This window comes from Carassius auratus, chromosome 50 (assembly GCF_003368295.1).
Source record: "Carassius auratus strain Wakin chromosome 50, ASM336829v1, whole genome shotgun sequence".
In the NCBI taxonomy this organism is placed as follows: Eukaryota; Metazoa; Chordata; class Actinopteri; order Cypriniformes; family Cyprinidae; genus Carassius; species Carassius auratus.
Window position 1 is genome coordinate 19,168,522 of NC_039292.1, and position 13,183 is coordinate 19,181,704.

At 40.5% G+C, this 13,183-nt stretch overlaps 2 protein-coding genes across 4 annotated transcripts in view; one reads left to right on the plus strand and one right to left on the minus strand.

Moving 5' to 3' along the window:
* The window catches only part of LOC113067252 (protein brambleberry-like), a 38,173-nt gene extending 25,806 nt beyond the window's left edge, over positions 1 to 12,367 (minus strand). Inside the window, exons 1-13 of one of the 3 annotated variants that reach the window (XR_003279294.1) lie at positions 12,227 to 12,367; positions 10,461 to 10,716; positions 8,437 to 8,565; positions 8,085 to 8,270; positions 7,661 to 7,883; positions 7,155 to 7,271; positions 4,987 to 5,166; positions 4,698 to 4,904; positions 4,440 to 4,599; positions 4,317 to 4,360; positions 2,699 to 2,820; positions 2,153 to 2,253; positions 1,707 to 1,941 (exon numbers count right to left, since the gene is read on the minus strand). Coding sequence is in view for 2 of the 3 variants with exons in the window: in XM_026239593.1 (XP_026095378.1) it covers positions 1,797 to 1,941; positions 2,153 to 2,253; positions 2,699 to 2,820; positions 4,317 to 4,360; positions 4,440 to 4,599; positions 4,698 to 4,904; positions 4,987 to 5,166; positions 7,155 to 7,271; positions 7,661 to 7,883; positions 8,085 to 8,270; positions 8,437 to 8,565; positions 10,461 to 10,703 (1,857 nt within the window). In the remaining variant the exon portion in view is untranslated. Of the gene's footprint in view, positions 1 to 1,373; positions 1,942 to 2,152; positions 2,254 to 2,698; positions 2,821 to 4,316; positions 4,361 to 4,439; positions 4,600 to 4,697; positions 4,905 to 4,986; positions 5,167 to 7,154; positions 7,272 to 7,660; positions 7,884 to 8,084; positions 8,271 to 8,436; positions 8,566 to 10,460; positions 10,717 to 12,226 lie in introns of those variants that run through there. The other 2 variants (XM_026239593.1, XM_026239594.1) reach the window with 2 other exon arrangements.
* LOC113067255 (histone H3-like) lies at positions 50 to 902 on the plus strand. Its single transcript, XM_026239597.1, has one exon. It carries the CDS (start codon positions 208 to 210, stop codon positions 616 to 618), a length of 411 nt encoding a protein of 136 aa, XP_026095382.1. The 5' UTR covers positions 50 to 207; the 3' UTR covers positions 619 to 902.
* Positions 12,368 to 13,183: the final 816 nt, after the last annotated feature.

Consider the following 13,183-nt stretch of genomic DNA (forward strand, 5'->3'; position numbering starts at 1 on the left):
TGAGCGGGAAAGGCTGCCTCCACTCGTTCGAAAACAGAAAACGTCATTGGCATTGGCTGCCTCGCGATGTGACGTAACCACAATAGCCAATCAAATGCCTCTGTTGAAGCCCCGCCCAATGCGGCAGGATAGTTTAAATAGTTGCTGCAGCTCAGAATCAAAACAAAGGCATTCTGTTTCAGAAAGCGAGACGGAAATCTAGGTACAATGGCAAGAACCAAACAAACTGCTCGTAAGTCCACCGGAGGTAAAGCCCCGAGGAAGCAGCTCGCCACCAAAGCCGCCCGTAAGAGCGCTCCGGCCACCGGCGGCGTCAAGAAGCCTCACCGTTACAGGCCCGGCACCGTGGCTCTGCGAGAGATCCGTCGCTACCAGAAGTCCACCGAGCTGCTGATCCGCAAGCTGCCCTTCCAGCGTCTGGTGCGAGAGATCGCTCAGGACTTCAAGACGGACCTGCGCTTCCAGAGCTCCGCCGTCATGGCCCTGCAGGAGTCCAGCGAGGCTTATCTGGTCGGTCTGTTCGAGGACACCAACCTGTGCGCCATCCACGCCAAGAGAGTCACTATCATGCCCAAAGACATCCAGCTGGCCCGCCGCATCCGTGGAGAGCGCGCCTAAACACACGACTGACTCACACAGTCAACACCAAAGGCTCTTTTCAGAGCCAATTCAATGTATCTAACAGAGCGAAATTCAAGCCCATTCTCACTCTCAAAATTTATTGTCTGCTCGTAACGAAATCGCAAATCGATGGTATTGAATAGAGTTCTCTAACCTCATCAGACATAATAGAAGAACATTAATTTTAGACATATTAAACTGGCAAATGGAGGTTTCAAAAAGGATTAAAAAAAACGGTGCCGTTAATGGTCAACGTGTATTAGAGAAAAACATTTGTAATACCCCGCCCCCCCCCCCCCCCCCCTTTAAAATCTTAATATCCAATGAAATGTTATTTTTTGTGATGTAAAACAAATAAAATAAAAGTTCAAAAGTATGAACAATGCAGATACACAGGCTTGTTTGATCATATTTACCAAGGGTGCAGATATTTTTTCCCATGACTGTCTCTCTCTCTCTCTCATATATATATATATTTACATATAAATAAACATGCACCCAGGCTGCTGTAGTGATTGCAGGCGTACATTTTATTAAATTTTTGATAAAAAAAAAAAAAATGCTTATTGCTTTTTTGATTCTAACATTCTTCCCTACTCAATTAAAATGTAAATGAAAGCACTATAAGGAACGATTGAAGGTTCCCTAGAGCAGAGTGGCTTCCATAATTCTTAAATGGAAGAGGATTAGAACAACCAGGACTCTTTCATGTTAATATCATGGAAACAGGGCAATAACATGCAGGCCATGCATACTTCTCAATCTTTAACACTTTAATGGGAAAACTAATAGATATCTCACTGTCCCTCTCAACCAATAACTTGATCGACTAATGCGCTTTAAAAAACACACTTCATTTACCAGAACATTTGCTTAAAAAAAAAAAAAGCAAAGCTTTAATAAATGCTTGTAAGACATATTACATTCACAGACAGCACAGTGACATCTACAAGTGCTTGGGAATTTAAGATGAAGATGCATGCTTTTACTTTACATAATTTATCATAAATAATGCAGAAGACATCTATAAATGGAACTACAACAAACATGAAATAAAACCCACTATTACCATAAGACAAAACTACCACACACACACACAAAGAAGTTAAGAGAAAGGTGCACTAGCATTCAGTGAACATTCTGCAAACAGAAATGGATTCAGCACTTCTGGTCTTCTAATGGACTTCATTTCTGAGTCGACTGTAGGAGGTGTGACCACCTTCGTGTAATCTACAGTAGTCCTGACCCACCACAGCCCTCTTTTTGCATGGCTGACCCAGCCGAGTGATACCGCTGCACAGCAGGCGACCTGAGAAAGAACTTCACAAAAAATAAAAAGGGTTTAACACTGCACTTGTTTGAGGTCTCTCTCATCTGACATGCATGAGGTCTTGAATCAGGTGTGTTTGATTAGGGAGACATCTAACATGTGAAGGGTTGGGGCTTCTGCAGGACCAGGATTGGGAACCACTGGCATGAAGGGTCAACTATGAATTGATTTTGACTTTAATAAGACTGTTTTAAAGGATACCTGTTGCTGGCAAGTGAATGGTTGGGGCTTGAGCTTCTGGAGTGGTTCAGGGTCTCCAGCACACCTACTAGGTTCTTCTGAGGAACATAGTCCAGCACGGCCTGCCAATCACACAATGACTTCAAGAACAGGCTCAAAGAATCGTGCAGTTTGCAATACAGTTTATTTATTCAATGAATTATTAATATCACTGTTAGTTAGGGGTGTGGATCGATTTACATATCAATATCGATTCTGCCAATTTAAATCAATACACGCAGTTAACAGTGATCCAAGAATTGGTAAAACTGTAGTATAGTGAACAATTCTCAATGAATTGCATTTATGTACTGAAGAAGTTTGTCTCAGGGCTGCATTGCTTTATTACAGATGACTGCTACTCGTGTGTAATAATTGCAGTAAAGAAAAAATATATATGTTTAAATCAGGTTTTTTATTTATTTATTTTTCTTAAGACTAATTACATTTCCTATTTGATTACATTTGCCAAAAGTAACAAAACAGAGAATCAGATCTATGCATAAATTGAATCCAGCAACAACTCACTGCTCCAATGCTGTGGCGACTCTTGAGTCTGGGGGTTGAATGGTTGGGTGTGCCTGTGATTAGATGCCTGAACTGTGGACCATGAGACTGAGATGGGGACATGGACAGTAGGTCTGGATCACCTAAACATAAAGAAAGTGAGGAAGGGAGAGAGATGGAGAGAGCGGTAATATTATATAAATGTGCTCCGAGAGGAATTTAGTGTGTTTGGATTCTTGGGTGTTTTCTGGTTAGTTGCTCTCTACTCTAGATCAACAGAGTGCACCCCAAGTCTTCAGGGCACTGCAAACAATGCAAGGTTTGAGGCGAGGTAACAAATCTAAATCTAATGTGTGATACACATCATGACTTAATTTTTGGGTCATCCCATAATTCTTTGCATTTTTTTTAACTTCCATTGTAGAGTAGTTTTTGTAAATACATAAGGGGGTTGATAAGAACCACAACTCTTTGGTTCCACAGAAGAAAGTCAGTCAGATGTTTGGAATAACATGAAGCGAGTATATGAAAGAATTACAATTTAGTTATAAGTCTTAAATCTGGGAAAGGAAAAACTAGAATTGAGATACTGCCTTATGTGATCAGTTAACTTCTTACTTAAAGCTGCGGTAGGTAACTTTTGACTCTCTAGCGGTTAATAAACAGAACTGCTTGCGTCTTGCGGAAGAACATTGTAGCCGGAACTACTTCTCTCTGTTTATGTCTATGAAGAATCACAAAGGTACTGGGTTACTCCGCCGCGGTATCCCCGAAGCAATCTAAAATGGTCCGAATATAAACACTTTTATTATAGGTGCACCCTAGTGATTCAGGACAAGCTAAAAACACGGTTTGGAAAATGGATTCATGGTGTACTCGCTTATTATATACATTTTGTATACTTTGAAAACCAAAAAAAAAATAAAAAAAAAAAAATAAAAAAAATAAAAAAATAAAAATTACGGACCGCAGCTCTGATTGGTTGTTTCTTACTGGGAGCGGTAAGAGAAACAACCAATCAGAGCTGCAGTCCGTAACTTTTCCAAACCGTGTTTTTAGCTTGTCCTGAATCACTAGGGTACATCTATAATAAAAGTGTTTATATTCGGACCATTTTAGATTGCTTCGGGGGTACCGCGGCGGTGTAACCCAGTACCTTTGTGATTCTTCATAGACATAAACAGAGAGAAGTAGTTCCGGCTACGATCTTCTTCCACAAGCAGTTCTGTTTATTAACCGCAAGAGCGTCAAAAGTTACCTACCGCAGCTTTAAGTGTAGTGCTGTTGTGTTTTTGTGTTAGTGGTTTTAGAGCAGTTCAATAAATACAGTGCATTTATGCAAAACCATTGCTTAGGATAGACTGCTGAAGAGCCGATCAGGTTTTCTTTATGGTTTTAACAGTGCAATTACACAACCATCTACAACACATGTACACTCTTATGTATTTAATAAAAAAAAAAAAGAAAAAAAATGTGATTCATTAAATTGAGATTGAATGGTATATAAAAAAAATAAGTCTATAGGTCTTAAAGTCTTAGAAATACCATCTAGCCCTAAATATGAGCAAACACCATTAACTGCAGGTATCAGATGGAGAGGTTTAAAATGCATGGAACAAGAGACACCAGAGAAATTCACCCATCATGAAACTCTCAACCTCCAAATCACAGTCTGGATCATTCCTGCAACAAGAGGAGAGTTTGAAGAAATGTTGCTAGTTAACGGTTGTTTCCTCACTCTCCTCCACAATCTTAAACTCACAGGACAGGAGTGGACGAGGACACCTGCCAGTGCTCAGTTGATCGGCTCGGTTTTGCTGGGGTCTTCTCTTTAGGAGGGCCTATAGGGAGAGGAACGGGACTGCAGGTCTGGCCCTTTATTTCAGACAACACCCAAAGCATCTGCAGGACAAACCAGCGACCTGGCTCACAAACACAAGAGTTAAGAGGACCGTCATCAACTATTTAAATGTTTAAAAGTGCAGAGATGCATCATTTGTTTGCAGTACAGATGCACTACCTAAAGAAAGTGTGAACATCAGCATAGTGAGCGAGAGCAAGTCGAGCGCAGACTGCTGGTTGATCTCTGCGATCGCATTGATCGGCACCAGGAGGAGCAGAGAGACGCGGGAGAACGTGGCACACTGCAGGAACGACAGCAGCACCGCAGACAACAGGAAGTACCCAGCATGCATCACACACGTCCACAGAGCATGCAGACTCAGGCCTAGGAGGACAACTACACATTTATCCAAAACATACTCTAATATTTTTCTCCTTGTTTATTCATTTGCAGACAATCAAAGCACCTGCCCAGCCAAGATAGCCTTGGATCATCAGCAGTCTGTCCTCCAGGCGACGCTGCATACGGTCCAGATACGTCAGCATGTATCCCAGAGTGCCATTCATGCGCTCCAGCTTCGTCATGAGCTCCGAGTAGAACCGAGCCGTTGTGTTCTGCTGCTGCAGGAAGCCGTTCAGATTGAGCTCTGGATCAAAGACAGGACCATTTCAGATTAGCTGCTGAAATAGTGCTAATGTGTTTTGGATATTTGCAAAAAAGACATCGTTCGGTGGATGCATGAGTTATTTCTGGAGAATTACTTGAATGTTCTTAAAGAAATGTTTAGTCCGAGAACTCTCAGTGCCTCCATTGAAGCGGTGTGTACGGTCTACTGTCCATGTCCAGAAAGGAAAGAAAAACCTCATCAAAGTAGTCCATGTGACATCAGAGGGTCCGTTAGAATTTGTTGAAGCATCGAAAATACATTTTGGTCCAAAAATAGCAAAAACTATGACTTTATTCAGCATTGTCTTCTCTTCCGTGTCTGTTGTGAGAGAGTTCAAAACAAAGCAGTCTGGATATCCGGTTCGCGAACGAACGAACGAATCAATGTAAAGGTTGTACCAGTGGGCCCTGTTTGAAATAGTTTAATTTGTATGTCATTTTTATTTAGTTTTGCCATTTACACAATGTTTAAGTTTGTAGGTGTCCAGGTACAGAAACCAAATAATTAAATGTAAAATAGCACTGGATAGTCTTCAATGTAAAAATTAAATTTACAATCAAACCAAAATGTATTCAGACACCTTCAACATTTCTCACATTATTACAGTTTTATTTGCTATTGCTTCTAAAATGGTTATACAACATGAAGAGAATTTGGAGTTAAACTCCGTCAGAACAAATTCGTCTTGAAAATTGATAGAAATGTACGTAATGGATTACAATCAACCAAATCTACAGACAACTGTTATTATGACAATATTTACACAACTATCAATACTTTGTTGACCAATTACAAAGCAATGTTTCATTTTGTTCAGACTGTGGTGTGAAAAGTTTGCATTAGCAATTCAGAAAAAAAAAAAAAAAACACATAAGCAATGCATGGTGCTTTATAAGGTGCTGAATAATTTTTGTTCCCAATTTTATGTATAGATAGATAAAACATTTATATCTATCTATTTCACTAGTAGTTCACTGTATGAAGATTCTTTGGGTATAATAGGTCACAGTTTGCTTGTACTCACTTACATAAATGTATTAGTGTCCTGTACCTACTAGTAAAATATGTATATAGCAAAAATTCTATCTGGAGTCCGGATAATTTTTGGTTTAACTGAGCATAAATTCTTGTTAAAACTACAAAGTAATTCAGTCAAGAACAGTGAGTGATTTTTCTTTCATTTTCTTGGATTAACATTACAGCAGCTAATAACTAAATTAGGCGCGGTCACTTTAAGAGACTATGAACGCATCTTTTTCCTCAACTGTTTACTCTCACTTAAGAAATAACTGAAAAAAAAGTTTTTGAGCATACTTTCCAAGGCGGGTATTTTTAGGAGGGACTGTACGTGATACGCGGCTCTCTCGCCGCACCGAACACAGCGCGTGAGTAACCAGCTACTCAGTTCAGCTTTTCCGCGTCTTGTGTTTGGATGCTTGATACAGAGTGTTAGCGACGGGCTTGAGCCAGCTACTAAACGCACCGTCTTCGAGCCATAGATCGTTAAAGGTACATTTTCTCATTGTGATAGCCAGGATGATTTCAATTAAGCCAAGCATTGACTCAGTATGATCCAGTATGTTTGGAGTTCACGCGGGTTTCTGTGAAAGTCCTTCTGACAAGTCTGTATGCTGCCGCATGGATCTTGTAGTTCTGGAGCGCTGTGATACCAGCGTGATACCACCCAGATTAATCATACAGAACTACAACAGGCGAAACAAATGAATGCCGTTGCTGCTGCAAGCGCATTTTGATGGAAGAACAAATTAATGGACTAGCATATCCATTTAAGACGTGGCTAATTGTTTTTTTATGACCTTGTATGGAAAAAAAACAGACGTTTTTATGGCTTTTTATGGCCTTAAATTCTTATTGTTAAATGTATGACTTTTTATGGCCCCGCAGAATATATATAGCTGTAATCCTTCCATGTTTGACTGGTAATGTATGGTTTCAGAAGTAATCACCCATTTTCTCATAGATGTCCTGAGCACTTCCTCGGACCACAGCCAGATCCTCAAGAATGGCCTGATGTCCTTCCTGCACTTCTGCACTCTGATCCTTCAGCTGCCCACTTACATTCTCTTCAGACGTGTAACGAAAACAAAACCAAGATACAAAACATTATAACAACTGGCCATCAAATATGACTAATGCTAGCAGTCACTTAACTCCTCATATGTTAAAGGTTTAGCTCAGCCCAATTGTCATCCAAGATGTTCAGGTCTTACTTTCTTCAGTCACAAACAAATTAAAGTTTTAGAGGAAAACATTCCAACAATTTTCTCCATATAATGGACTTCAATGGGGACCAATGGGCTCAAAAACCATTGGGGCAAGTAAATTTTCAGGTCACTTTTATTCTGGAAGGGAGCTAATCCTTTATCCAAGTTACTATGCAGATATTAAAACCACTGATAAAGTGAGAATTCACAGGTCAGCTTTGAGGCGAATGCATTAATCTGTGACTGACCCATTCTCTGTGTGATGCCCTGAATTAACTGAGCCACCAGTTGCTGTCCAGTGCTGATGAGGGCTTTCTCCTGCGCCAGTCTCTGCAGGTTTTGACTGATGGAGGCATCCAGCTGCCCCTGCCCTTCCTTCAGAGCCCCTTGCTGGAGCTGTAAGGCGCTGTGACCCTCAAGCAGCTTGTCCAGTGACGCAGCAGTCATCTCCTTCAGCTCTTTCTGACCCTCCTGCAGATCACCAAACACAAAGAGCCATACAACCGTGAAGTCAACATGAATGTGCATTCACAACCCATATTACCCATAATGTGAGATTTCAGAATGAGAACGAAGCCCCCAGGCGACCTTTCTTTGGAATAAACATGACATGAAAGTGCACAGAAAGACCAGGAGCAAAAGAAACATGAAATTCAGATCTTCATAACACACCTTTAGGTCTTTCATAGTATCTAGTTGATTCGTTGCGGTGGAGATCAGGGCGTTGACGGTAAGCTCGGCTCTCTTGCGGAAGTGCTGCTGGCGCGTGGCGTAACACACAGAGCGCGCTCGGTTACTGACAATGTGATACGCGTTCCATGTGTCTGAGTCCATGTCCGCGGTGCACTCTTTTATAGACTGCGGGGAGATATATTACGTTTTATCGGACTCAATGAATTTAACATGTAAAGCACTACATAACTAGAAATGATTGTGTTGACTGACAATGCCAAGTATTTCACTTGCAAATGGTTCAGCAGATTTAAGACCTATAAAACAGCAAAGTTGTGCCCATTGTCCATACCATTTCTTCAGTGCAAGGGTAAGTCCTTCGACCCTCCACCTCTGATTGGCAGTTGAACAAAGCCACGCCCAGTTTGGCCAGCTGCTCCTCTGACAGGCCGCTGCAAGCAGCTTTGAGCTGAGCAACAACCTGTTTAAAAAAAAATGAACATACATGTGTCTATAAAGGCAGAATAACCGCTTAAATGCACCTTCATTTTAAACATTTAAACAGAATGAGTCATAGCAGGACATATCAAAAAGAGCTCAACCCTTTTTATAAAATAGCCGATATCTTAAATTGTTCACTATCCTCCATATAATGCACTATGCGCTATTCAACACACCAAAAGAAAAAGTATTAAGTGTGTACAATGCAACCCAAATCAAACGCAGCTTCAGCATCAGTCACCACGACTTTAATCAGTGCAATTAATGGACTGTACTTCCCAAATGTCACCAACATGTGGACATTCCTACCAGCGACGATAACACACTGAACACGGTTTACAGCAACATACGCAGTGCATCCCGGGCTGCACCCCACTCTGGACACTCAGACCACATCCCTTTGTTCTCATACCCAGCCTACAGACAAAGACTCAAACCAACCAACCCAGTCACCAAACAGGTTAAGATCTGGACCCTACAAACTGTTTTGCCCTGACAGACTGGGATGTGTTCAAATCTGCAGCCACTTTGGAGGATTCACCGGTCACATGCGGAGTGCTCGGTTATGTGCCTGATGTAAATGCAAAAGACAGGAGTACAAAGCTGCAATGTTTGGACTGAGAAGAGCCATTACAGCAGCTAAAAGCCAGGAGCATCAACTCCCATCATCATCATCATCATCATCAGTGCTCCTGGCCTGCAGTCGTTAAGACAGGTTTAGGGGCTTTTCAGAGCAGTATGCCAGACACTTTGGACCCCCTGCAGTAAACAGACCAGACCAACAGGTCCACCTCAGATGCCATTGCTGCTGCCCTCCAGATTTCCTTCTCTCACCTGGAAGATGAGGACACTTATATCCGGATGCTCTTTATTGATTATACCTCCGCTTTCAACAGTCATCCACCATAAACTCACAGACAAACTGATTGTACTTGGATTACACCCCACACTCTGCCACTGGCTGCAGTCAGTTAGGATTGGAGGAGGCTGAGGAAATTCGGCATGTCACCCAAGATCTTCAACAACTTTTACAGCTGTGTTGAGTGTCAGCTGCATCACTGCGTGATATGGCAGCACTACAGTGAGGGACCATCGCACAGTCCACAGAAGAGATGCATCAATCCTTGAAGACCTGACCCACCCCTAACACAGACCATCCACACTCCTTCCCTCAGGACGGAGGTACAGGAATGTGAAATGCAGGACTTCCAGAGTAAGGAAATCCTTCTTCCCCTCAGCCATTAAGACTTTTAAATGGGTAGCCAGTGGACACAGGCTAGTCTCATCTCTCAGAATAGGTGAACTGAACTGCTACAGCTCAATTTACACATTTGTAAATGTTACTGCTGCCATTTCCGATCAAGTAATTTGATCTTTATTTGCACATTGTTTACAGCTTGATTTGCACATTGTTTATGTTATAGCTGCTAATATTGTTATGTAGTTGCACACAATTTGCTATAAGCTAGTGTACTATTGTTTTGTACATAAGTCAATATTGCACACTCGCACAACAGATGTACATAGTCTATATTTGTATACATAATCTATATTTCTACTTCTGCAAAATAGCTATATAACTTATGTTTGCTGTATGTATATGTCTGTTTTTACATCGGTGTCTTTTTTTAACATAGTTTGCACCTGTCTTGTCATTCAATGTGGACAGCAAAGAAAAAAATTAATTGCACAGGGAATCTTGTTTTCCCTCACTGTGCACGACAAATGCTTTGAAACCTGGAAGCAATATGTATTGTATATAGTGCTATATGAAGAAAACTGGCTTGACATGGTTGTTCTATTGCCTGTAATTAACTGATTGTTGATTGTGAAATTCTTAAAAGTAACTTGTCATATACATGGCGCAGTGCTTACCCGGAAATGGCAGCGATCCAGTGGACTGAGTTCCATCTGCTTTGCTTCTGCCAAAAACTTCTCATCAACGACACTCATTTCAAAGGCAGGAGTCTCTCCGTGGAGCACAATGGGGGCAATAGTTTCCTCTGGAGGAGCAGGAGCAGGATCTGGAGCTGGGGCAGACTTCAGCCAGTCAAAGAAAGCATCCACCTCAGCGTACGGCATACTGAACACCCACAGCATCACGAGCCAAAGCCCCATCCTCGGCAGCGACCTGCACACAGACGACCAGGACAGGTGTAAAACATCACACACAAACATTGCCCTTTTGTTCAGTTGCTCATGAAAACGCCTAGTAATTGGCAACGTGTGCAGCATTAAATGTGTGCAGCTTTCTGATCATTTCAAAATATCCTTTACTCTCAGGTTTTAAAATAAACAAAAACACTGCCGTTCAAAAGTCTGGGATCAGCAGGACTTGTAATGTTTTTTCTGCTCATTATGGTGGCATTAAAAAAAAAAAATCATAATGATAAATATCATTACCATTTAAATAATGGTTTTCAATTTTAACATACTTTATAATGCAATTTATTTTTGTGATGTGCAGCTGTATTTTAGGCATCAATACTCCAGTCTTCAGTGTCACATGATCTTTCAGAAATCATAATAATATTCTGATTTAATATTGATATTAGAGAAAACAATTTCTGCTAATTTATTTGGAACCTGTGACTCTTTTTTTTCAGGATTCTTTGATAAATAAAAAGATAAAAGAACAACATTTATTCAAAATAGAAAGTTTTTATAGCAATAGACACCACCGTTCAAAAGTTTGGGGTCAGTATTTTTCCCAAAAATAAATAAAAGTAAAATAATAATGCTTTTATTTAGCAAGGATGTATTCATTAATAAAAAGTGATGGTAAATATGTCACGGTTAGAAAATATTGATATTTTAAATAAACGTTCTTTTGAACTCAATCCTGAAAGAGTTAAACATCAAAACGGTTTCCAGCACTGATAATAAATCATCATAAGAATGATTTCTGAAGGGCATGTGACTCTGAAGACTGGAGGAATGATGATAAAAATTCAGCTGCGCATCACAGGAATAAATTACATTTTACAATACATTTAAATCGAAAACCATTATTGTAAATGATAATAGTACATTAGAATATTACTGTTTTTCTATATTTATGGTCAAATAAATACATCCATGATAAACAGAAAAGAGTCCTCTTTAAAACACATTACAAATCAAGCCAATATCAAACCTTGTAACAACCAGTTCATATAAATGCATAATTAAAAAAAAAAAAAAAAAAAAAAAAGACAACAGACAAACAAATACACAGAAAGGAAGATACAGAAAGACTATAACAGAAGTTGAAAAAATGTCAACGTGTTGCCAAAACAAAAGAGCAAGGAAACATTAAAACTATACATGCCAGTTACAGAGATGTATTACTCTACAGATCATGGGATCATGGTCTGTCAGAAAATAATGTCCCAGCTGTTGTTAAAGGCAAGTGTGCAGCATTGGTGTCTGTCACCGGACTGAAACATGTCCGGGCTTAGATCCTCACACAGTTCACTGAACACTGGATATAAATGCTCAGATCTCACTGCGACTCTGGTTTACCGAACTGATCTGGACTTTTACAGCGTGCACTTTATTCGGAAATGAATTAATTTATTAATTAATTTAAGATAGACATTCATATGTACAATTCAACTCCGATTGCATTGGACACCAGTATTAACACACTCTGCACTTACCTCAATAGGCTCTACAGAGTCTGCTATATAAAAACTTCAGCTGAGATTAATCCCAATACATCCACCAAACTCTCACCTAAACCATCCAGTAAGGATTCGATGGGTTTAAATGGACTCACAGCAGCCAATCAGCGGCAGGCGGGGTGCTACAGAAACATCGCGATATTTGCTAGTTAAAACAGGCGTCGCAATAGTATGTTCCTGCACAACCGGAGGCTGCAGATTCAGGACCGCAGATCTGGGCCGCAGTTCTAGGACCCTAGTTTTTCGTGACAGCGCCACCTACCGTGCTGGACGACATAGCGATGGCTGCAGTTTCAGGAAGGCAGTTCTAGTATCCTGTTGGTTTAGTTTGCACTTGCAGTCACGTTATTTTGTATATAGCATCAATATATTAATCACAGTAGTATTTGTTTTTAAATGTGACTTTTGATTCAAAATGCAGCAGAGGTTAATTACTAAGTGTGCTTTGAGTCAAAATTTTAAATTTAAACATGAATTTACACAAAATATAAATGAAATATCTATTTTGTGAAATTGATGGAATTGTGGGTGGGGGTAGTGCATGAACAGTTCTCTCTCCACCTTCAATACCACGACTTAGGTGACCTTGAGCAAGGCATCGAACCCCCAACTGCTCCCCGGGCACCGCAGCATAAATGGCTGCCCACTGCTCCGGGTGTGTGCTCACAGTGTGTGTGTGTTCACTGCTGTGTGTGTGCACTTTGGATGGGTTAAATGCAGAGCACAAATTCTGAGTATGGGTCACCATACTTGGCTGAATGTCACGTCACTTTCACTTTTCACATATACAGTACAGACCAAAAGTTTGGACACACCTTCTCATTCAAAGAGTTTTCTTTATTTTCATGACTATGTAAATTGTAGAGTCACACTGAAGGCATCAAGGGCTATTTGAGCAAGAAGGAGAGTGATGGGGTGCTGTGCCAGATGACC